Raw genomic sequence first — 24,557 nt, 5'->3', positions numbered from 1 at the left:
TCTCTCTCTCTCTCTCTCTCTCTCTCTCTCTCTCTCTCTCTTACTCTAAAATCAATAAGGAAGGGCCCTGCCGGGCGTGGCTCCGTGGTTGAGCATCGACCCAGGATCCAGGCGATCGGGGTTCGATTCCCCGTCAGGGCACATGCCCTGGTTGCGGGCTCAATCAGTGACTCTCTCATCATTGATGTTTCTCTCTCTCTCTCTCCCTTGCCTTTCCTCTCTCTGAAATCAATAAAGATACATTTAAAAAAAATTTTTTTTTAAAATCAAAAAATAAATAAATAAAATCAATAAGAAAGGAAAGAGAGAAAGAGAGAAAAAAATTCTGGTGGTGGGGGCGGCAAAAGCACCGCAGCTAACAGGCAGTCAAAGGGCATGAGGAGGAGTCAGAGGCGCCAGCTGGCCCCTCTGAGTGAAGGGGGTAAATCTGCTCTAGAAGTGTCACGGAGTCCCTTGGATTCAATGCAGATCTGCCCCGGCACCCGCAGCAGCACCAGCAGCCCTCCCCCCACCCCGGGCTGGGGCGGCTGAGAGCGACCCTCAGACGGAGACTGGCGGCAGCTAAAGCTCCCTGTTTCCCGCGCGCAGAAAGAAGGGGTGGGTGGCCAGAGGTGGTCTCGGGGTCACTCCTGCGGACCCCCAGGGAGTAGGACTAGGCACTTGTCCTACCGTGAGCCTGGACGTGGAGGTCGGGCATATTCACGAGCCCGCAGAAAGCTCGAAGGACCCAATTTAATAAGAGTTAAAGCAATGGCAACCCGTGGCGCGCCCTGGTGGGCACGTAGCCATCGACGGTGTCCTTCCTAAGGGGACGGTAAGCACCTGCGGAGAGGGCACAACCCAAGTGGCTTATTCTTGTGCCCCGCCCGAGGTGGCACGGGGGGTGGGAGGCCAGGCCTCCCTCCACAGGCCCGCGGCGCGCCCTCTGAGCGGGTCAGGCCATCGCCAGCCGCGCCCCCAGCTCCCCGGCCGCTCCCCAGCCGTGTCCCCTGGGGGGCGCCCCGCTAGCAGGCGGCCCAGGCGGGCGGGGCGGGCGGCGGCCGGGCTCCTCCCTCCTCCACCCGCCGCCCCTGCTCTTAATCGCTCTCCGGGGCGCCCGGCCACTGGTCCCCGCCGAGCCAGCGAGCAGACATCGCGGAGCCGGAACCGCGCGTCCAGTCCCGAGGCCGACACAGTCCGCCCGCATGGCCCCCGCAGCGGCGTCGGGGGGCAGCTCCCTGCCCAGCGGCATCTCGGTCTTCACCACCTTCCCAGACCTGCTCTTCATCTTCGAGTTTGTGAGTGGCTCGCGCGCCCGCGTTGGGGAGTGGGGAGGGGGGGCGGTCCGCACCGTGGGTCCCGGCGGCATCGGGGGAGCGGGGCCGGGGTGAGGGAGGGTCTCCCCCTCCCCGATCCCTCTACCTTTCCAGTCGTTTGGTTCCTTGTAGACCAACGGCAGTGGGGGGGACACACACTTAAGTGGGAAAACCAAACGCTCAGCGTGGGTCAGAGGCTGGAAGCGGGCCAGGCGCCTTAGCTGCGCGCGGGGTCCAAAGCTGCGCCCGGACCCGCTTCTCATGGGCCGCAGAGAAGAAGCCCTTATTGTAAAGCGATGTCCACCTAGAGGTGTCCAGCTTTATCTAGGCGTAGGATTTCGCTTTTTAAACTCTGCGAAAGACACCTGAGCTCGGACAGCCGAGGTTTGGAGATGGGGCTGGTGTCGTAGGAGGAGTTGAATGCGGATCGTTCGTTGTCTTCTGGCCTTTGAAAGTTTCTGGCTAGCGAACATATTTAAAATAACCTTGATCTGGACACAATAAAAGAGGCCGTGGTTTGCGCCACCAGCCATTCTGCCTTCTGCGTGTGTGTGAGTGTGTGTGTGTGTGTGTGTGTGTGCGCGCGCGCGCTGGGGGTGGGGTGGGGGTGGCCGCCGAGCGATCCCGGTCTGGGCTGACCTTGAGCAGTTGAGGCCTCCGCACCTGCGCGCCGTTCGTCTCTCTTTGCCCTGGAGCGCGCAGCTCCGCTGGTGGCTGCAAGGATGGCGAGGTGCTTCCCAGGGGCCGCCGGCTCTTACCTGGAAGGGAGCAGCTGTGTTTATTTTGTGGGTTCCGACGTGAAAGACATGGAGGACATTCCTTTCCTCTAATCCCACCACAGAGGTGGCTGCCTGGAGAGTTGGTTGGAAAAGAAATTGGCCACACCCTGACTGTTTAAAAAAAATGGGACCCCAGCTTCTTACTGCCTGATGGAGGGGTGAGAGTGATCACCAAAGGAAGCAGGTTCTGCCATCCATGGAGGATTTATGGGATGGGCTGAGGGGCCCGGGTTGCCTGGTGGCACCTGGCCACTGAATTTGTGAGAGTTGACTCGAACCCAAACCTGGGTGTATCCAGGGAGGATTCAAATCCTGGAGCTAGCCAGAATCAAGGAAGTGACATCTAGAAGAAGCCCGGGACACCACTAAGCCCAACACCCCCCTCATGTAGATATGGACAATCCCCCTCTCCCCCCTCCCAGAGTGGGGAGGGGCTTGTACCACTGGAACATTCATTCCCCAATGGCTCATTCCCCAGCTTCTACTCGGGGTTTACCTGTGCTTGCCTGAGGCTGGATTAGAGCCTGCAGCGCTCCTAAGGAATGGCAGTTCCTTAGATGCTACTGTACTGTTTTCACAAAGGCAGAGTTTCAGGACCAGAAGAGGTGTGATGGAGCAGAGACATAACCACAAAAACTCTTCCTAGTGCCTCTTAAATTGCTCAAGTGCGCAGCTCACTCTGTGTTTGGGGAGTATTATAACATGAATGGAGAGAGTGTGTTAGTTGGGCTCCATGCAGATTCCGGTGCCCTCCTTCTCTTGACTTCACAAGAGCTGGCTCAGGTGGCAGCAGGTGGGGGCAGGGGGCAGGCCCTGGCTTCACAGGAGGGACCGCCTCCCGGTGCCCTCTGCTTCCTCTCTGGGTTGCAGCTTAAGAGAAGGAGTGTCCCTGTGGGTAAAAACAGCCCAGCCAGGCAGGGTGATTTTCAGGGGAGGGGACAGGAGGACCCCCCCACCAAGTGAAAGGAGAGAACCAGGTGTTGGAAATATAACCAGAGCCAGGGATTAGTGGAAACTTACTCCTCCAGGGTGGTATGTGACCTGCGATGGTGGGGGCTTCTAGAGAAACACTTCTCCCTTGCTGGAACACTTCCTTCTCACCTGGCTTAGAAGTTGTTTTTTCTCTCCCACCTCTCTCCCTGCTCCCTCTACCCTTTTCCTGAGAGGCCCTGGATGCCTCGGTTGCCTTCTCTTTCTCCCTCTGTAGATTGGGGGTGGGCTCACAGGGGGCTGGGAGAGCAGAAAGAGGCAGACACAGAGCAGAAAGCCCCGTGAGTTTGCCTCTGCAGGACTATAAATACAGCCCTGTCTGTGTCTCAATGTGCAGGGAAAGTAGGGTTAAAGGGCCCAGGCGGCGCTGCTGCCCCGGAGGTATTTTTAAATTATGGACTATTACCACTCAACAAGAAAAAGGTGAACAACCCAATTAAAAAATGGGCAAAGGACTTGAACAGACATTTCTCCAAAGAAGATATGCACATGGCCAACAAGCACATGATTGTCATTTAGGCAAACAATACCAAAACCGCAGTGAAGTGCCACTTCACGCAAAAGAAGCATGACATAAAAAAAAAGTCAATGGGAAGTGCTGGCCAGGCCATGGGGAAAACAGAATCCTCGTGCACTGATGGTGGGAAGGTTCAGTGGTTCATCTGCTATGGAAAACTATCTGGCTGGTTCTCAGAAAAAATGACCATATGACCCATCAATTCCATGCCTAGGTTTATAACCAAAGAGTAGAAAGCAGGTACCTGGCTAGGTACATGGACAGGCATGTTCATAACAGCACCATTCACAATAACTAGCAGGTAGACACCGCCCAGAGCTCCATCAGCGGATGAACAGATGAACAGATTGTGATATATCCATACAATGGCATATTTTTCAGCCATAGAGTGGAATTCAGCATAATTCATACTACAAAGTTGATAAACCTTGAAAACACTGTGCTGAATAGAGGAAGCCAGACAGAAAAGGTCACCTGTTGTTGGTTCTACTTGTATAAAATATCCAGAAAGGTAAATCCATAGAGGTAGAACACAAACGGGTGGTTGCCAGGGGCTGAGACAGGAGGGAAAGGAGGTTGCAGCAACTGCTTAATGGGTGCAGGTTTCCCTTTAGGGTGATGGACATGTTTAGGAATTCAATAGAGATGGTGGCCCCACAACATTGTGAACATGTTAAATGCCATTGAATTGGTCTGTTTAAAATGGCTAATTTTATGTTATTTGAAGGTCACTTCCATTTTTAAAAATTGTAAAAGTATTTCAGATCTTGCAAGAAAGTATATATATATATATATAAAAAATACTTTAATTGGCACCCAGGTAATTATCATTCAACTTTGTCAAATCTGAATATTTTGCCTTATTACTTTTAGTATTAAGGAAATGCAGCTTTTCAGGTGGCATGGAAGTCCCCGGATATTCTGCTGTTACATTATCCTGCTCCCTGCATCCCCAGGACCCCCCTTAGGCTATCTGTGGTCAGCTGCACGTGGCCCCGCTTTATCTGTCTTCACGCAATGAGGACAGTGGCCTCTTGTATGTGTCTTTCTGCAGCATGCTTTCCATGCAACGCTGAGGTTTACACACGTTCACACTGGGCTATTCTGACCTACATACCCCAGGAGCAGACTTCCTAGGCTGCCAAAGATTAATTAAGCTCAGGACCCCCACTTGCTCAGCCCCTTCCAAGGCTCTGCCCCATTTTGTATTCTTTTATAAAGAAGGTGGTCTCTAAATCCTATAAGCTTCAACCTGGCCGGGCGTGGCTCAGCGGTTGAGCGTCGACCTAGGATCCAGGCAATCGGGGTTCGATTCCCGGTCAGGGCACATGCCCGGGTTGCGGGCTGCAGTTGATCAATGACTCTCTCATCATTGACGTTTCTATCTCTCTCTCTCTCCCTCTCCTTTCCTCTCTCTGAAATCAATAAAGATATATATATATATTAAAAAAAAAAAAAAAAAAAAGAGTTTAAATCCTATAAGCTTCAGGCTGAAACTGGACCTTCCTGCAGCTCACCAGCAGCTTATGGGACTCACCATTGATCCTGGTCCTTGCCACGCTTGGTAGCGTCAGACGTGATTTTCTGCTCATCTGAGGGGTGTGAAATGCTTGATTTTTTTAAAATCTGTAGTCCGGTGAGTTGCTGATTAGTCACAGTTCATGTCCCCATGCCTGGTGTCCCGGTAGCCTGGGAGGTGCAGATGTCAAACTGGGGCCTTCAGGAGTAACCAGAGCGGAGCTCACTTCCTTCCCAGGGCAGGGAGACCGCCCATGAGAGCAGGGCAGGGAGGTGGCTCAGGGTGAGGCCCAGCAGCCTCCCTCTGGCCCAGCACCCCCACCCCAGAGCTCCTGACCTCTGAATGCGGCAGGGTCCTCACAGGAAGTGAGCACCCCCAGAGCCACACAAGGCCATGCTGGTGTTGCAGAGAGTGGCAGCACAGGTGCACCCCCTATGGACCCAGGTGGAATGTCCAATGTCTCCCCGCCCCCAACAACTCACCCCTGGGCTCTGCTTCTGTCCTGCCCACCTGTCCCCACACATGGGGGACTTTTCCTATTGAAGCCACAGTCTATTTCCCCCTTCTCCTTCTCTGAGTCAAGGGCTTCATGACACTCAAGCCACCGTTCACAGAACCCAGTGCTAACAGGGGACACTTTTGGTCTCAGCTTTAGCCAGAGCCCTAGGAGGAAGGCTCTCACAAAGTGCCTGGAGAACCCCCCCACCACTTCCAAAATTTGTAAAGGAAGTGCCTGAAAACGGGTTGTGAAATTACCAACCCACAGCTCCCTCCCAGCCTGTATAGGAGGTGGAGCCACTGGAAGCATGGCTGGGATTAAGAGATAACATTTCTTTGAAAAGAGTGTGCTAGGGTTGGCACCCACCTCTCTGGGGCAGCAGTCCCCTCCTCCCAGGTGGTGAGAGGCAGTGCTTTTTTGGGCACACTTTGGGGTGGGGGTGGAGTCGGGGAGCCACCTGGGATTGGTTTACAGTGAACTGGACATACTAGTTACTAAAATGAGACCGTTTCTGTGACTCAAAGTGATTGGGGACCTCTTATTATTCGATAGTGACCAGACAAGCCTGGGACCTGCCCTAGATCTCCACCTGGCAGGAGTGGGCACAGGGGTTCTGGTGGGCACTGTGGTATAGCCATTTTCTGGAGAGTGGTCCACATTCTGGCTACACTAAGAAGGCAGCGTTTGAACTCCTAGGAGAGGAGAGATGCAAAGTCACAGAAACCCAGTTTTGCAGAGCTGAAAGGAAATTGAGGCTCAGAGAGAGGAGGGAGCTGCCCAGGTAACTCAGTCTCCAGGGTGGCACTTCCTGCAGTGACAGCAAATCCCATCCAGGTTTCTGTATTTCCTCAGATGCCCATGACCCACAAGGGACCATGACTAGGTGCTCCCCCCCCAGGCAGCCCTGGACAAGGCTTGGCTCCCTTCTCCCACCCTGAAAATGAAAGGACAGCTCAGAGCCATTGGGGAGCTCATGATCCCTGGGCCTGCTTGTCAAAAACACACTGGAGGGTCTGAGACACTAGGTCCAGGGCAGGTTGAAGAATCTGCATTTGAGCCCTGGCTGGTGTAGCTCAGTTGGTTGAGAGTGGTCCTGTTCACCAAAGGGTCCCTGGTCGATTCCTGGCCGGGGCACCTGCCTGGGTTGCAGCTTGATCCCCAGTGGGGGGTGGGCACAAGGCAGCCTATCGATGCCTCGCTCTCACATCGATGTTTCTCTTCCTCTCTCCCTCTCCCTTCCTCTCTCTCTGCAAATCAGTAAAAATATTTTACTGATTTAAAAAGGAAAAAAAAAGAATCTGCATTTGATAAGCGCTGCACAGGCCCCATGGTCATCTGTAGGCCAGCTCACCCCTCAATGGTTTAATTGGGGGACAGAATAGCGGGGACACAGGGGAGCCTGGGACCCCACTTCCCTGCCCATCCCCACTCTCTCATTGCCTGACCATGGCGCAATGGGCCAGCTTCTCAGCCTGAAGTTTCTCTCCAGCAACAGGTAGCAGAATTGGAAAAAATTAATACAGAATTTTTACACGCACAGTAGCAGTTGAGCAAGATTTTAATCAACAAAACAAAATTTGAAGAGGGCTGAAGAGGGCCAACAAGGAGCTGGGAAAACCGGTGGCACCCTGCAAGTCACTATGGAGGCTGACATGAATGAGAAATGACTTTGATCTTCCAGAAAGTAGATAATACATTTTGCACAGTATAATTATTGTTTGAATATTTGTAAAGTGTCATGAGAAATAAGTTCCGTCTAATTCTTCACTATGTTCACGTGAATTCGTTAACCTCTCCCTTTTAAAATTTGCTTAAACCTTGAACTGATGAGACAGCACTTTAAACTTAGCGTAATGCAGGCTCTTGTCACAATGACCTGTGACACTTCTAAGGTGTGTGCAGAGTCACAGCAGGATCTCCTCTGATGACCAGTGAAACTCCCTGTGACGCTGGCTGGTGACACCCTCTTCCCTTCACCTCTCACCAGCAGTTCTGTAGCTTGGTCAGCCTCCCCATGGCTTTTTCTTTCAGCCTTTGCTTATTCAGTAAATTCAAGTTAATCTTGAAAAAATAGCGGGGACAGTATTCAGTGAGCGGCTGGGGCAGGGAGCCAGGTGCCCTCAATTTTCCTGGGTCCAGAGCAGCGCCCCCTCACCTCTCAGGGACACTCTCCTGCTGCTCCAGCCAGGGACCTGTCCTAGGTCACTGGAGCTGGGGGCTGGCCCTGCTGCCAGTGCAGGACAGTGACTGAGCATGGCCTTCTCTGCTGTGTCCACCGACTCCTGGCCTTGTCCTGATCTTGCATTGTGGGCTCCTCTTCCTAGCTACTTAGAAGGGGGCAAGGGCACTTGCCCAGGGTTTCTCCTTTCCTCTCTAAAGGGAGGGAAGAGTTCCAGGTAGAGGTCTCTAAGGGATTTGTCCTCTAGTTGAGAAGTGACTTTTCCAGTTTTTCAAGATCCAGAGGCCTGCTTTGATCCGGAGTCAGTGACTTTGAGCTGTTTCATGGAAACTGCTGAGTGTGGTGATGGGCTCAGCTCGGGGATGGGCTTGCACTGGAAGAGGGCCTTCAAGCTCTCCATAAGTGGCTCCGACCTGGTGCAGCGGGGTAATGCCTGTAGTGGTCTCAGGAGGGTGGGAGGATACCAGATGCCACTGCAGGGGCAGCTCAGGCCGGGGACAATGGCTGACTATTTGACCTACACCCACTGTGCCTGCTGCCCGAGGAGGGTGGGGGAGCACGTGGTGCTAGTGGCTTAGGAATGGCTTGGCTTGGTTCTGGGCTCCAGACAAGTTCTGTGAAGGATGGGCTGGGGGCGGGGACTGAGCCATCTGGGGCCCGTCTCAGGTGCCATGGAGCCAGCCTGTCCAGGCCTGGATGGACGCTGGTGCTGACTAATGGGTGCAGCCCAGAGTCCAGGCAGCAGGGCTTCCTCCGGCCTCTCAGTAGTGTTTTGGACCAAAGGCCACAGGGGGCAGGCGCTGATAAGGTACCCCAGCAGGTGTTCTCTTCAGGTGCTGATGGGTGTGAGGACAGTGGGTGAGTGGCACCCCTGGTCCCCCGAACACTGGAGCCGCAGGGAAGTGCAGGTGGACTGGCAGGTTTCGGATTGTTCCCGGGAGCGCTGAGCAGCAGCCTGGTTTTCTCTGCATCGGGGCCTGACCTGCCTTCTACATTCTGGTGGAAGAAGGGCTTGGTTCCTGGGGGCTCCCGCTAGGCACCTGGGCAATACCCAGACATGGGTTCTCTGCCACCCTTAGCTCTGGGCTCTACCAGTCCCACCTTACTCATAGCTCATGTTCTGCTCACCTTGGGGCAAAATAGCCCCTGTGTTGACTCACTTTAATGCACCAAGGCCCTAGGGCCTGAGAAAAATATGTGGGAGCTAGAAGCACGGTTTCATCGCCAGCATCACACATTGATACACAGTGGGAAGGAAGGCCCAGGGCCAGCTGACCCGAAATTCCACACCAGAGCCCCATTCCTGTCAGAATGCATCGGGCGGGAGGGGAGGGAAGGAAGGGGAGGTGCAGGAGGGGAGGAGGACCCCAGAAACTCCTGGCTCCAACTTTGGAGGCCCTTAGAGGGCCAAGGGTACAGGCTTGGGGGGACACTCCAGGAAAAGAGCAAATGGGGAAGAACAGAAGACAAGCTGCATCCCAAAACCTGTTCGTGAGGTGGAGTGGGGTACAGGCCGTGACCAGGGTCAAGGGCGGTGTTGAGGGGCAGGGGCTGAGGGCTGCAGCCTGTGCCTGCGGAGGAGGGGGGCTGTCCTGGAGCTCTGCTCTTCTGCTTGTGTTTTTACCTTAAACACAAACCTTGCTGCTCTTCTGCCCTGAAAGAACAGAGCCTATTGAGCAGAGGAGGGGGGGGGAGAGCCTCCGCCCAGCTCCTCTGCAGCCTGCATGCCTGGGCCCAGGGTGCTGGGAGCAGGACAAAGGCTAAGGGGCTCCCTGCTCTCCCTCCACATTACTGCTCTCGCGGGGATTTCGGGTGGACTGCCTGTGGGCCACCTTGGGGACTGTCACAGGCAAGGAGGCGGCCCTCGGAGCAGTGAAATGGGGATACTAGCACCTGCCCCTAGGAGCTGTGAGAAATAAGCGAGTGTAACAGACGCAAAGCTCTCACCGTAAGTGATGCACAGAGCTTACTGCTCAGGAGCTGTCAGGGTCAGTTATTGTGAGTTCACTAAAAACTCGCACACCTGCTGTGGATCAGCTGGCCAATCAGTGTAAAAGGGGCTACGAGGCTCATCCCGCACCCCCTTTTTGCCTTGGATGCCTTCTCGAGCAGGGTGTGCGAGGCAGAGGGTGAGTGAGATTTGAGAGTGTGTGGGGATGTGGAGACCACACTTGGCTTGTCCCCAGAGTCACCTAGTACTGCAGACACCACTCTCCTCAGCTTGGAGCTGCCCCCTGGCCAGGCAGACGGGTGGCAAGGAGGAGGCGGGCCTCGGCCTCGGCCCTGCCCTGGGGGTGGGGCACTTCCTGAGCCTCTATCCTGCCAGCCTGGTGCCAGGACAGGTACAGAGAGCTTTGTGATTTCTGAGTGTGATGAAAATTGTTGTGTCTGCCCGCCGGCAGAGGAACCACTTACCAGTGGCCCAGGATTAAACCTTTCAAAAATGATTTGTCATCATTGGTGCCAGAGCCTCACTGTCTGGAAGTCATCGGGTCAGGGGGAGGGCATGAAAGCGTGCCCCTTCTTCTCCCAGCCTCCACCCTGCCCTGCACTGCTTGCTGCTAAGCCAGGCACGCTGGGCCGAGGAGCCTGCCTGGGAGGGACCCACCAGCTTTGGGTCTTAGGGTCCTTTTGCAAACCAGCCCTGTAGCCGTCACTGGTCTCCATCCATAGTGCTCCTTTGGTGCAGATGGCAGGATGGGGCTAAATCCTCTATCCTTCAGGCTGGGGCTTCCCCAATACCTGCACCTGGAAACTGCCCCCGAGGGCACCCAAGTACCCTGCTGTGGTCTGTCTCCTACCAAAAGTTTGTCCACATTTGGCACAGACCGTGCATGGGCTGGAGGGACAGACTAGCAGCTGGGCTCCCACCTGGCTGATGTTTATGCATCACAGAAGGAGTCCTTGACCCCAAAGGCAGACAGAAGATGAGACTGACAATCACCACCAATTCCCAGGAGATCCCTGGGACCCTTGAGAGAGGCGTGGGGCCCTATCTGGGTGGTTTATAGGTACACACCTGTTTTGCTGGTTTACTCACATTGCCTTTGTTTTGTTTTTTGTTTTTGCACGGAAGCCACTCCCACCTTGTCTAGCACGTCCAAGGTGGATTCCGTCTTTCACAGGTGGCTTACCCGTATTTTTCACAGAACCTCCTGTTTCTGTTTATCCTGCTGAGTAAAGCCAGTGGGTATAGGCGTGGTAGGTAAAAATTTTCCATCCAGCTGAGGACATGCCTGAGGAGAGCCCCTAGCTTTGTGGGTCTGAGAGGAGTGCTCATTCATTTGGGACCTGGCGGCTGCCCTCTGCCTGGCGAGGGAGAGCAGTCAGGATGCTCTGGCTTGTGCGGTAGAGCAGAGGTGTGGTGGGCACATGGAACAGAAGACATCCCTGCCCTGGGGGGAGTGGGATAGCAGGCCTGAGTGGGGGCCTCCTCCCAGGGCACACTCGCCCTGCTAATATCAACTATGCCTGTGCTCTCACCCCCATCTCAAGTCTCTACCCTCTTTTCACAAACAGAATTCAGGCCCCCACCCCGAGTCCTGGTCTTGCCTTTAGATTAGATAAAGGGACACAATCTAAGACCCTTTGGGAGGGATAATGGCATGATGGATTCCTCTGGGGGGAAGGAAACTGCTGATGAAAGAACCAGGAGGGCAGAGCAACTGCTACAGGTAAACTGAGTCAGGGACCCTCAGCACCACCCCAGTGTACACCTTAGAGGTCAGACTCCTAATAAGCTGCCTTGTCAGTTGGCAGAGGGGGAGGGGGTCTTTTCATAATAATCTGCCCTGCCCCAGCCACCTCCCCATGGGGTCAAACACCTCTGTCCTGGGCAGAGGTGTTTAGCTGGTCACCCTCACTGGGGCCCCAATACTTTCACTGAGACTTTGCCCTTGGTGGACCCAGAACTGCTCCAGTGGACCTGGTGGCAAGACTGGAAGAGAGGGGACAGGAAAGGAGAAATGGGCTGTTCAATAGTGTGTGTCTCCTGGCTGCACCTGCCCACAGTGCCGGCCAGACTCCTGGTCACTCTCGGTGTGTATTAGATGCACGAGTGAGCAAATGAATGAACGAGTGGGTGAAGGAGCAAGGGAAGGAAGCATCTCCTTGGATTTGCTGGGAGCTGTTTCTCCCTAAGGGAAGTGAGGCTCATGCAAGAGCCAGAGAAGCTGGCATGGGCCCCTCTGTGTCTGCTTCCTGCCGTCCCTGCCCCTCAGAACAGGAAAGTCCCTCAGCGTCCCTCTCAGACCCGTGTTCTGAAGGGAAGAGCCAAGGAATCCTGCGGAAAGCTTCAGAGTTTGGGGTGCTGGGTCTTTCCCCTCTGACCTCCCTCTGCATTGTCCCACCACCTGGTGCTTATGTCCTGTACTGGCCAGATGACTCCCTCCCCGTGCCCTCCTGATGTTGCAGTTACCTGGGACTGCTAAGTAGGTCAGTGAGTGAAGATGTTTCCAGCCACACGGGTTGGGCTGCTGTCCCTGGTGGCCTAGGGGGGCGTCGACAGGCTTGGTGGCTACCGTGAGGACGCATCTCATGTGCTGTGGCAGGCTTTTCTTCTCCCCCCCCCCCCCCCCCCCCCCCCGGGGAGACCTGAGCAAAGCCACAGGACAGCCTAATGCTGGGTGCACAGCTCATGCTCTGCACACAGTTTCCTTTACTTCTCCAGAGCCCAGGGCACCGACTTCTGTACATGGGCACCGTGGTGACCCCAGGTGCTCAGAGCTGTCGGGCTGCACCTCCAGGTGTGCATGTGAAGCCCTGTGCAGGGAGCCCTTTTTGGTTCACGTCCTAACATACGTGTTACTGGAGGAGCGTCTGCTGGTGGAGACCCTGAAAGAATACAGTGGAGCCCCAGGAGAATATCCGGAGAATTTGAGCAATTTCTCTGCACTGAGCTCAATTGTCCAAATGCCGGCGGAGACAGAGGGCCATTGTGGACGCCTAGCCCCTCAGCACCGCGCAGGCAAGGGCACGGCCTCCTGCATCTCAGGAATGTGCGCAAGATTCCTTTCCCCCTTTGTAGCAGAGGCTCATTGTTCAAAGGAAGGACCTCTCATACTTTGGTGTCCTTTGTTGTTGTTGTTGTTGTTTTGCAGAGGCAGACACATTTTTCTGGGAAATCATAGGTTTTTCTCTGTTTGATGCTTTTGAAGGTGTTTTTTAAATTCTGGGTCCCTGCAAGGTTTGGAGCGGATACTTGTGCATGTGGATCCTAGCCCTCCTGGGATTTTCATGTGGTTACAGTCTGTGACCTCATCACATACAGTTGTGCCTGCAGCACAGCGTGCTCTCGTGTGCCCGGCGTTCTGCAGGTATAATCCCATTTCACTCCAGCCCCATGGGGTGGGCTTTACCGGTATCACGAATTTTCAGATAGGGAACAGAGAGGCTGAGTAACTCGCCCAGGGGCAGCAGGCTGCCCAGCTAGTACGTAGCAGAGCTGGGATTCAAATTCTGAAGTCTACACCCTGAACCACACTTGCCTGGCCCCTGTGGATTAATCCAGAAAGAAAAAGAGAGAGCCTTCTCTGAGTTTACACGAGAGTCCCCCTCACGACTGTCTCCCAAGGAATTTTTGTTCCCCCACAAAAAACATTTGATCAGGTAGACCAGATGGGAACTCTTTAGGTTCTTTGGGAATTTTCTGTCAAGTTTTGTACACTGGGACAGGTAGGGGCCCAGATCACGAGCTCAGCCCCCAGACAAGCTCACATTCAAGGTAAGACAGGGATTGAGGCTTAAGGAGAGGAGAGGAAAGGAAAGGAAAGGAGAGGGAGCTTTGCACCCAGAACTCAGGCAGGAGCTGGAGCAGCGTATGGGCTGGTGTCACTTGTTGGCCGGCTGGGCGTTGGAGATGGGAGCTGCTCCTTCTGTCTGACAGGAGTTTCCAGAGCATCCTCCACAGGCTGTTATGGAAACATGTTCCAAGGCCTTAGACAAGAGCCTGGATGTCTGTTTCTTGTCCTGTAACTCCTTCTCTCTGGTAGAGTAAGTCCCTGGGCATGAGTCTCAAGGTGTCTCAATTGATTCGAATGCAGCGCTTTATCCCAGGTCCCACCTCCCTTTCCAGCTTGGGGATCTGGGTCCCAGAGAGAGAGCTCAGCCCAGGGGACTTAGAGACGTTTGTCTGAGACCACCTAGCGGCTGCGCCATCCTTGTCATGGTGGATGGTGACCTGGGTGCAGGCAGGGCTGGTGGGTGACGGCCACTGAGCATTTGCTTCCTGGAAGCTGGGTCGCTGAGATTGTTCATGAAGGGAAGTGCTTGAACCCTCACCTACCCCTTTGCTCTTGACAAATATTTGGCCAGTGGGGTCCTGCGGCTAGGACAGAGTGACTGCTCCCTGCCCAGGGTGCCTTATCTGGTGGGTGTGGGTGCAACCCTTGCTCTCTGTTTGCTCTCTGCACACTTAGTGGGTGGAGTGGGGCAGGCCCTGGCTTGGTCCCATGATTCACGCAGAATCCCAGCTCTGCACTGTGCGGGCCTGGAGGCCTTCACCCTGGCCGGTCAGCTCTGTCTCGAGGCTCCCCCTCCCTGGAACCCCACATCCTGCCACTCCTTGGCCCTCACTTCGTGCGCAGCTTCCTGGCCTCCTGACGCCTTCACTGCTGCTTCAGCATGCCCTGGGCTGGCCTGTCCTCTCTCTGCTCTCCAGAAAGCTATTTCCTGAGCCTTTGGCCCAGTTAACCAGCCAAGTCCACCTCTCCCTTCAAAGTTTGATTGGGCCCCTGCCCTGGCCATGCGGGCTGGTTATCATCCTGCCAGTTATGGTGGCCTCTGTGTCCATCTCCACTGGGCTGTGGGCCTCCTGGGTGAGTGTGTCTTACCCCAGGTATTGGGTGGTGCTGAAGATGGTGCCAGAAGTTTTGTCACATCCATAGTTGCTGCCACTTTGCACCAGTGCAATGTGGGGTGACAGCGGCAAATTGGCATTTACAGACCAGGAAGCTGAGGCCACCAGGCTAATTGCTTGTTACAGCCTCTGCCATTGGATGCGGTGGCACCCCTCTCAGGGCTCACGAGCAAATGCTGCGAGATGCTGGAGCTGTGGGACCTCACCTGTGCCAGGAAGCTGGGCCCTCACAGCTGTTACCGCTTCTAACATGCACCCGCCCTGGGATTCTCACAACAGTGGTGTCTGTGCCCAGGGCCCTGCTCACACACATCTAGCTGGGAATAGGGTGTCTCCTCAGCTCAGCCTTTCGTCCCCACGGCTGTTCCCCTCCTATTTCATCACCCCTCCCAGGTGGTCCCCTGTGGCTCCCTCCCGAAGCAGCCCTCCTGTCTTTCTCCCCGGGCACCTCCTGGGCAGGGCCTTGAGGGCAGAGGGCCCACTGCCCGGCTCCTGGGAGCAAAACTCCCAGGGTTTAATCACTTCATCTATGCAGAGGACATTCCCTTCTTGTGATGTGTAACTTAAAACATGTTTCTGGGACAGGTGGGGCCTGGTGGCATCTGTCTTATAAGAACTTCCCTGGGGACCAGCGAGTCCCCAGCTCTTCCCAGCCTGGAGGCCCCAGAGAGGTGAGACGCACTCACTTGGTGTCCCCCAAATGGCGGGGGTCAGAGCGGGCCGTGGGTGTGCTGTGACGATAGAGGTATTTTGTAAAAGTCCCCCTGAGAGAGAATTTCTCACCTTGAAAGACATGTTAATGAAAAAAGCCAATCACAAAAGTCCACGTATTGTTTGATTCCACTCACATGGAGGTTGGGTACATGGACATCTATAGAGAAAAAGTTCGTGAGTTGTCAAGTAGGGATGGGAGGGGTGGAGGGAGAGACAGCTCTAGGGCACGGGTCCTTCTGAGGTGGTGAAAACGTTCTAAAATGGACTGGGGGTGATGCCTGCATAGCTCCATGAATATACTAAATACCATCGAATTATACGTTACATGGGTGAATTGTATGGTGTGTGAATTCTCTCTCACTTAAGCTGTTTTTAAAAAGAATTTCTCCATCCCCCCATCTCACTATGAAACCTACTGTTATAGATAAACCATGAAAAGAAAAGAAAATCGACATAATTTTCTAAAGGACCTTTGCAAGGTGGACTACACCCAGAGGCGGGATGGATTCTTACCAGTGACTCCAGGAATGAGAGGGGGATAGGGGAGAGGAGAGAGGGGACGCTTTTTCTAGGGATCTGGAGCGTAGTCTTCATCAGGTGAAAACACACCTTAAATACCTGAAGCCGATGAGGAGGTGCGGATTAACCTTGCCGCTTCCCTCTGCCTCCGGGTGCCAGGGCTGGACGGCAGAGTCGAGGTCACATCCAGCAAGCGCACGCTCAGGACCCCAAGGCGAGTGCTCAGTACAGCGGCTTCCCTCTGAATTCATCTGATTCCCTGGCCTTTGGTTCCTGACCCAGCAACCTAGGGAAGGATACAGATGAAAGTTAAACGGTCTGTAGGCCAGGATCTAAGAGCGGCCTCCTCCGATTTTGCCATTTCCAGGAACCACCTGTGTGTAAATTTACCTCATATGTATTTTACAGTTAATTTTTTTCCCCAAAGCAACTATATCGCTGCATTAAAAATAAAATAGTGTTATTTTCCAGCTTCCCTCTGCCCACCTGCCCTTGGAGCCGGTATGTAGGGGAGCTCCAGATGCCTGGCTCCACCCTGAGCCCATCTCTCTGCCTTAGAAAAATGGGAGAGTGAAAAAGACAATAATTTTCCTGATGTGGCATTCAGCGTTCCTCAGTGCCATGCCTGCCGACCATGCACAAACACCTCCTGCCCACCGGCTCCCACACAGGTTCCATTGAGAGTGCACTCCCCTGCGCGAGCATCCCAAGCTGGTTCTCTGAGATTGGTTCACACATGGCTCTAGTTCAGCCACACCCATCTGACAGGACCCTGACTCAGACACTGACGTGTGGCTGGACAGGTGTCCTACACCCAGGAGTTAGCCGTAAGCAAGGGGGACCTCATCCCCTCCATCACTTGGTCAGGCAAAGTGCCATTTGGTAACTAACCGAATATACCTGTTTGGGGCTCAGTGCTGCAAAAGGGAAGTACAGGCTCCCTAGATCCTGTGACTGGGGAACTGACTTAGACAGGTCCAGATCCCCTTACATCGTTTTCTGGGCAGAGAGGCCCAGCCTGGTTTCGATAAGTCCAGATTCTTCACTGCACTGATTTTTCCATTCAAATGTGATTCTTTCCTGCTGCTTCTCAGCTAAGTGGCTGAGAACGCCTGTGAGGACAGTGGCTCTCTCACCCAGCAGGTGGGCAGCAGGTACCACGTGAGTTCACACCATGGGGCACATAGGGCTGGGGGGCACCAGCCTGTTCTGAGCCCTCAGATGTTCGGGAAGACTGTGCTATGCACCACAGGACCTTGGAACCTCTGACTGCAAAGCCGTTCACCTCTCTCTAGCTCCAAGTACAGTCCTTGTCTGGGTGGGAGTAGGGGGGAGGCCGAGCCCATTTTACTGGGATGAAGGGGGACAAGGAGAGGGAAGAGTGTACAGAAGATCCCAGCATGGGTTTGTGCGGGTCAGTCCTCCAGAAGTGGGACAGTGGCTTTGGGGGCCGTTACTGACCACCATGTCTGTCCTCACATTTCTCTTTGAAAACATGGGGCTCACTGACCCTGTGGACATCACAGGGGTGTCTTCTGGGTAGCAATGGGCAGTGCTTCTTTCGTGTCTGTCCTAGGTCACCTGGGGAGATCCCGCTGACCTGGGCCCTCTCCATTCCAGCCTGGACTCCAGCTGTCAGAGCACCTCCTGGACTTGGGGATCTCAGGGGTCAAATCTCAAAAAATGAAATGCTAATGACATAGGGTGGCTAATTTATTTTGCTGTTCACTACCATTTCATAAGAGAAAGAGTATTTTAATATCAAAATACTAGGAAGGATATAATCTCAGAATAAAGAACAACCCTTCTAATGATAATCTAGATAGTCAATTACCTAACTTCCATGTACCTCAGTTTCCCTATCTGACAAACGGGTCAGTACCTGGCTCATAGTGTTATTGTGAGGATTAACTGAATATGTGTATATATATATATCTCCTCACCAGAGGACATTTTCATTGATTTTTAGAGGGAGGGGAAGGGGGAGAGAGAGAGAGAGAGAGAGAAAAACATCGATCAGTTGCCTCCTGCAACCTAGGTATGTCTCCTGACTGGGAATCGAACCTGATAACACTCCTACCAACTGAGCCATACCAGCCAGGGCCTGAGTTAATATTTTTAAAGTGTTTAGGACAGTGCCTGGTATATAAATGTGATATAAGCATTTCTTAAATAAAAAATCTCAATTGTATTTTAAAAAATGAAAACGGCAAGCAGGCAGGGGATTGGGCTGACTGGGATGAGAGATCCAGGCTGGATCCCTGAGGGGATGAGAGAGTCACCTGGTGAGGAAAGTGTCCACCACTGTTCTCTACCTCCCTTCCGTTTTCTGCCTGGCGGGACCTCTGGGTCTGGTCCTTCCTGGCCCCATGCTCACCCCTCCCTCCCGCTCTCCCCCTGCAGGTCTTCGGGGGCCTGGTGTGGATCCTGATAGCCTCGTCGCTGGTGCCCCTGCCACTGGTCCAGGGATGGGTGATGTTCGTGTCTGTGTTCTGCTTCGTGGCCACCACTACCCTGCTCGTCCTGTACATAATTGGCGCCCACGGCGGGGAGGCTTCCTGGGTCACCCTGGTGAGTCCCAGCTTGGGATGTCTGAGGGGGTGGGCAGTGTTGGACCCTCTTCCCTGGGACGCTGGCTTTTCCCATGCTGGGCGAGGCTGCCCCACAGACATCTCCCACCCATGTTCCGACGTCAAGCTGGCCAGGCCTCCAGCTCCGAGCTGGCCGGGCCTCCAGGGCTCCCTGCAGCCGGGGGGTCAGGAGGAGGCAGAGGCTGATGGCCACCGCCTGCCCCTCCTGGGCCTACTCTGCCTTCTCTTGCATGACTGCCGTCTTCACGGATAGCCAGTAGCCCAGCCCCCTGCCCATACTGCCTGCACCTGCCCGGTGCTAGTGGCACCTCCCGTCCTCCAGGAGGGCTGGTTTCCACCTTGTCCTGGGCGTGGGCCTTGGCTGCCCAGTGTGAGGCCATGCTTACTGCCCAGCTTCCAGATACACCTTCTAAAGCAGGGTCACCAGAAAGGGACTTGGAGGGGGGAGAGAGATGACCTGTGGTCTCCATTCGCATAAATTCTGCCTCGAGACCCATGGAGAGGGTAAAACTTACACAGGAGACACCTTCAATTACCTGCCCTGGAAGGGGGCATGGATTTGGCTGAGCCTCTCTCTCAAAAAGCCTCCTACTCAGACTTTGAAGTCATTTCCAAATGACAGCTTCTCAAAGGTCCTCGTTTACTTTTTTAAATTTTTATTATTTAAAAAAAAATATATCCTCGTTTGCTTTTAAAGATACCTGGATGCCCCCTCACCCCCACCCCCGCAAATCGAGCAACAAAAGGATACTGGAAATGGCCTGGGCCTCGCCCTGCACTGGCCACCAAGGCCCCACCCTGACTGGGACGGGGACCACGTGTGATCCTTCTCAGGCCCAGAACCGATTTCTGCCTCTTAACTGCTGAGCTGCGCTTCTGCCCCCACCTTCCTGGTCCCACCTCAAGGGAAAGCAGCGTCCCTTCGTCACTGAAGTCCTTGCTTTGGCCCCCAGCCGGTGGGAAAAGCCTGTGCAGGGAGCGCTGATTAGGCCATCCGTGAGGAGGGGGCCGGCGGGGTGGCGATGGGCGGATGAGGGGCGCCGAAGCCGCGCCTGGCGCGGACAGGGGTGCAGGCAGGCCCTGCCCGGCCGCGGCTGCCCTCACGTCCGTGCCGGGCCCCATCTCTCTGACGCTTTCTGACCCTGTAGGATGCGGCCTACCACTGCACCGCCGCCCTGTTTTACCTCAGCGCCTCGGTCCTGGAGGCTCTGGCCACCATCCAGATGTACGAGGGCTTCACCTACCGGCAATACCACGAGAACATCTCCGCCGTGGTGAGTGCGTGGCCTCCACGCGCGGCTCCCGCCGCCGGGCCCCTTCCTCTTGCCTCAGTTCATTAGCTTTTGCATGAAGTAAACTGTCCCCTCATTTCTGAAGAAGCAGAGCCCTAGAGAAGGGAAGGGATGTGCCCTGGACTCTCTGGGGCATCGGTCAGCGTCCCCGCAGGCCTGGGCTGGCCCGGGGGTCTGTCCTAGGGGCTTTGCGGGGGGCAGGCTTGTGAGGAGACGTGACCGCCAGGGCCCGGCACTGAGCTCTCTGTGGACAGTCAGCCCTCACGGCAGCCCCAGGACGTAGGCACTGTCATCACACCCATGTCACAGGCGGAGAACCAGGGCCCTGAGCACGGAGAACTTGCTCCGAGGTCACAGGAATCGTGGGGCCTGGCGTCCAGGCCCGGTGCGCGGTCACCCGCACTCAGCAGCAGGTTTGGGCGGGGAGTCTGGCCACTTGGGCCTCCTGGCTTCACTGAGCCGTCTGTCTGCCATGCGGGCGAGTCAGGGCTGGGGAGCACCAAGGTGGGAGATCGAGTGGCCAGTCTTGCCAGCCCTGGTCCAGACCCGGGCCCAGACCCCCCAGCTGTGGGTGTTGGCTGCTTCAGAGGCCTTCGTGACGCTGTCTACTGCCTGGCAGTTGACCGGTGGGAGGAGGGACCGGAGTCACATCTCCACTGATTCCTTGTATGGGTCCCTGTGCTCGAAGCCTTGGCTTGCTCATCTGTAAAATGGGATGTACTTCCTGCCCGGTCCCTTGAGGAACACAGAGGGAGTGAACCACTTCCTCTGAGGACCCCAGTGAGCAGTGGGTGGGACAGGGCTTGCACCTCTCTCAGCCAATCAGCAGAGCAAGTGGGGGTGCCGACTGTGTGTGACAGGGCAGGTCTCCAAGCTCCAGAAAGGATGTTCACCAGACCTGCTGGTGGACTGTGGTCAGGACCTGGGTTTTCTTTTCAATGGAAAGGATCAGAATGGCAGCGAGTTCGAGAGTGGATGGTTCCACAGAGGTTGTGGGTGCGTGGGCTTGTACTGGGTGCTCACTCACGATGCTGATGTATTTCCAACTGTGGATATTGTTTAAAAAATAAGAAAATGTTTCAGAACTAGCACTCCTGAGATTTCTAGAAGTCAGCCTATGAATTATGCAAATATGATGATAGGCAGCTCCAAGTACCAAAGCTCTGCCGTCCCCCCCTCGTTGGAAGGGTGGAGTAGAGGCTGAGCAAAAGCCCACAGGGATGGACCGCGGTAGGCTCTGGGAAGGGGGTTGGTGAGGGTGCTCCTCCTGCTCCCACAGCCAGGGGTCTGGGGGAAAGTTCCTCCAAGTTCTGTGCCCTGTTTCCTATGGGCCCGTCCCCCACCCTGGGGAAGCCACATGTTCCCCTTAAGCTCCCAGCCTACTGCCCAGTTCTGTAAGCACGGCCCCTTCGTGGTTCCTGGTACCCCTCATGCCCACAGTATGGAATGGCTCCCATTTTGGCTTATTTCCCAGGAAGGCTGGTTTCTAATAGCACAGCTGGGCGGCACCTTGGCTAGCCTACTTCCCTTGGGAGGCTGGTCATCCTTCAAATGACTCGGTGTGATCTCCCCTCTCACCTGAGAGCCTCCTGCCTCCCCCATCCCAACCCAGAAGCCTTCTCTTCTAGCAGACATCGGCAAGACATTTGACAGTCCCTTCCATAAAATTACGTGGGCAACAGTCGTGAAATGTAGATGGAATGTGACTAGTGGGTCAGCACTTACGAAGCAACCCTGACGGTGTGAGTTCATGCCCCTGCCAGCGGGACAGGTCTCTAGTGGAGAACCACTGAGAGCTACCATGTTCTGACTTTCCTCTTTTACTTTTTTTAAAGTTGATTTTAGAGAGTAAGGAAGAGAGAGAGAAACATCGATGTGAGAAACATCACTGTAAGAACACATCAATCGATTGCCTCCCGTGTAAGCCCCAACTGGGGATCGAACCTGCAACCTTTTTGGTGTACGGGACAACACTCCAACCAAGTCACCCGGCCAGGGCTCTTACTTTTTAAAAAGATGCAACATACACCCAGAGGATGCACGTGTATAGCTTGATGAGTTTTCATAAAGTGAACTCTGTGTAACCAGCATCCTGATCATGAAACAGAACAAACAGCCCCAGGGCCCCTTTCTTGTCCTGCTCCCATCCCTGCGCACCCACGACACAGACAGTCCCCCCGACTTCTAGCTGCCCGGGTCAGTTCGCCTGCTTCTGAACTCCCTGTAAGTGGAGCTGTGCTGCATGGATCCTCTATGTCTGGCCTCTTTCTCGTAACCTCGGGCTTGTGAGGCCCACCAGATGGTTGGGCGACATGTAGTGTCCATTCTTTTTGCCATGTGGGATGCCACGGAAGAGCACACCAACATGTGAGCTCATTCCACGACTGATCGGGCCTCCACATTTTTGTTAGTTAGGCTGGAGAACCATGAGTGTGCCCAGGCAGAGTCAGCAGTGCCAGGAGCAAGATGGAAGTGTCCCCCGCAGGCAGACGCACTGGGCTGAAACCACCCCGGAAACAGGAGCCCGGTTCCCTGTAAAGTCACACCTCTCTGCTGGAAGTGCCAGTGGTATCCGGGCGCAGCACAGGAGCCATGACTGCTCGGGATTCAGCCCCAGACCCCAACCAACCAGAACCTCCTTCAGATGGGCAGGGGGTGGCCGGTCCGGGGGTGTGGGAAGCATCTCATGACCTCCCAAACTCCTCGCCTTGGGTGGCAGGAAATTTCTGCACAGATCTGGAGGTTTCTGGATCTGGGTGAGCATTGATGGCAGTTGTTTAGGGAGAGGGGTTTCTGAAAGCTTAAGAATGTCACTTTATGTCCCTGGCTCTCAGTGTGTCATTTCTTGGCCTGACTTAGAAAATACGTGTTTCCTGTTCCCATGGGCTTCTGCCGAGGATTCTCATGGGTCTGGAATTGCCCAGTGAACTGCCCCCTGCTAATGGGGGAGGTGTCTTTCGGGGGCTGCTCACACATGTCTGACTGCTCCTTCCAGGCAGGGTACTCAGGAGTCCCCAGATGAGTTCTCCTATGTTTATTATTAAGTAACTGGTCTTACTCATCGCCTCTGGCCAACGGGGCTGAAGGGCTCACCCATGTGTGGAGTAGGGGACAGAGCAGCACGGTGCCGCCACTGTTTATGGGCATTTTCCAAAGCCATAGAAGCGTGGCCACCCTAAATGCTGTGCCTGGCCTGGAAACTCTTGACCCCAAGCCCAAGGCCAAAAACCAGGTGCAGAGAGCTGACTGGGGAGCAGGCAGCCTTTAGGGAGGCCAGCCACCAGAGCAGGGTGTTAGGAGTAAATGGAGCCCAGTGGAAAAGTCAGGGGTGTGACAGCCATCAGGTGACCAGTTGCCACATTTCCAGGGCCTTCATTCCCAGCACCAGAGCGGCCGGCTGGGTTTTCCCAGCAGCTTTCCTGGTAAGCCCCTCCCTTTGTGCAAAAGCTCAAAATCCTCCTCTGTGTCCCTGCCCCCACTTCCTGGGAGCCTGGCCCCTCACCCAGGCCTGTGACTTTAAAGGTATTAGAATACGACTCTGATGGGGTCTGAGGACGTCCAGGCAGCATCGGCATTTACCAGAGCCAGCAAACCCACATGCTCACATTTCCTAGCAGTGGATGCTGGGGCCACAGTTGGTGGCTCTGGTCTTGCTGGTGTGGAGGGAAGTTTTCCATGGAGAGTGGCGGATGCTCTTCTTTTGAGGCCCTGTTTCCAGTTGGGTGGCACCCATATGATCACATGAGGAGGTAGATAGTTGACCTTGCATCCCAAGTCCAGTGGATGGTCTGTCAGCTCGAGCTCTGTGCCGAAAGCATTCTGGGACCACATCTGGGCTCAGCAAGAAAGAGGGTCACTTAAGTGGTGGGAAGCAGTGGCTGGCCACACATGGCAGGTCTGTCACCCTGAACGAACGCCACATGAGCAGCCAGCCTGATGCAGACAGCCCACTCCTTGCCCTGTCCCCATGCCTGCCCATTAATGGTCATTTCTCTTGGTTTCAGGTGTTTTCATATGTAGCCACTCTGCTGTACGTGGCCCACGCCGTGTTTTCTTTAATCCGATGGAAGTCTTCATAAAGCAGAAGAAGAACTTTAGCCGAACACCCAAACGGTGATAACTGATCAGCCCTCCTTCCAGCATAACTTTCTAGAATGCAGGCATGCTCTCTGGTGGAAAAAAGAAAACAAACCAAAACAAGCAACACTCTGTTTCCTGCGGGTGTTATGTTTACTGTCCCATAGACCTTCATGTCAGGGTTGGGGGCCAGCTACCTTTAACATCCAATGAGGGCTGTCTTTCTGGGGTCATTTCCTGTTTTTTGCAAGGGGTGGGGGTGGGGGGGCACTGTGGGGGTAGGAAGTGGGGGCTGTGATCTGCGAGACCATGAAACAAAGGCCCTCTGCTGACCTCTGGATGGATCTTGAGAACTCTTGGAATTTTCCACAGGCTCTCTGAGCCCCCCCATCTCACGGCGTGTTTCTAAGTCTTCATGGAGAGTCTACCCATCATGGGGAGTAAAACCGACAAATATTTGCAGATGTCCACGGTGGAAAATGATAAACCTTCGGGATACTTCATAAAGTGCCTTTATGTTCAGTACTTTTGTGACTGTGTTTTGTATCAGGAATGCCATCCTGTCAGCTTTCTTTCTGAGGAATCCTGGGCTGAGTGACTCTAGAGGCAGCATCAGATGGCAGGCAGTTCAGGTGACAGCTGTGTGCTTGGCCACTGCACTGTCATCTCAGAGCCTGGGGTTGGGCATCCCACCCTCCCCAGCTACCAAGGTGTCTGCCAGGACCGCTCT

General features: G+C 54.6%; 1 protein-coding gene across 1 annotated transcript; it reads left to right on the top strand.

Moving 5' to 3' along the window:
* The first annotated feature begins 1,019 nt into the window (after positions 1-1,019).
* Positions 1,020-24,351, top strand: MAL (mal, T cell differentiation protein (MAL blood group)). The gene is made up of 4 exons (XM_081156736.1): positions 1,020-1,277; positions 18,271-18,438; positions 19,607-19,732; positions 23,755-24,351. Exons 1-4 carry the CDS (start codon positions 1,185-1,187, stop codon positions 23,827-23,829), a joined length of 462 nt encoding a protein of 153 aa, XP_081012862.1. The 5' UTR covers positions 1,020-1,184; the 3' UTR covers positions 23,830-24,351.
* The last annotated feature ends 206 nt before the right edge of the window (positions 24,352-24,557 follow it).

Source organism: Miniopterus schreibersii (genome assembly GCF_964146895.1).
Source record: "Miniopterus schreibersii genome assembly, chromosome: 13".
Classification (NCBI taxonomy): Eukaryota; Metazoa; Chordata; class Mammalia; order Chiroptera; family Miniopteridae; genus Miniopterus; species Miniopterus schreibersii.
Note: the sequence above shows the minus strand (reverse complement) of the source record. Positions and strands in the feature narration are given on the sequence as shown.

Excerpts from the sequence above, each read along its gene's own strand:
- MAL (XM_081156736.1), top strand. The coding sequence starts at position 1,185 with ATGGCCCCCGCAGCGGCGTCGGGGGGCAGCTCCCTGCCCAGCGGCATC. Across the intron at positions 18,439-19,606 it reads AGGCTTCCTGGGTCACCCTG|GATGCGGCCTACCACTGCAC; the intron begins GTGAGTCCCAGC and ends CTGACCCTGTAG. Across the intron at positions 19,733-23,754 it reads ACGAGAACATCTCCGCCGTG|GTGTTTTCATATGTAGCCAC; the intron begins GTGAGTGCGTGG and ends TCTTGGTTTCAG.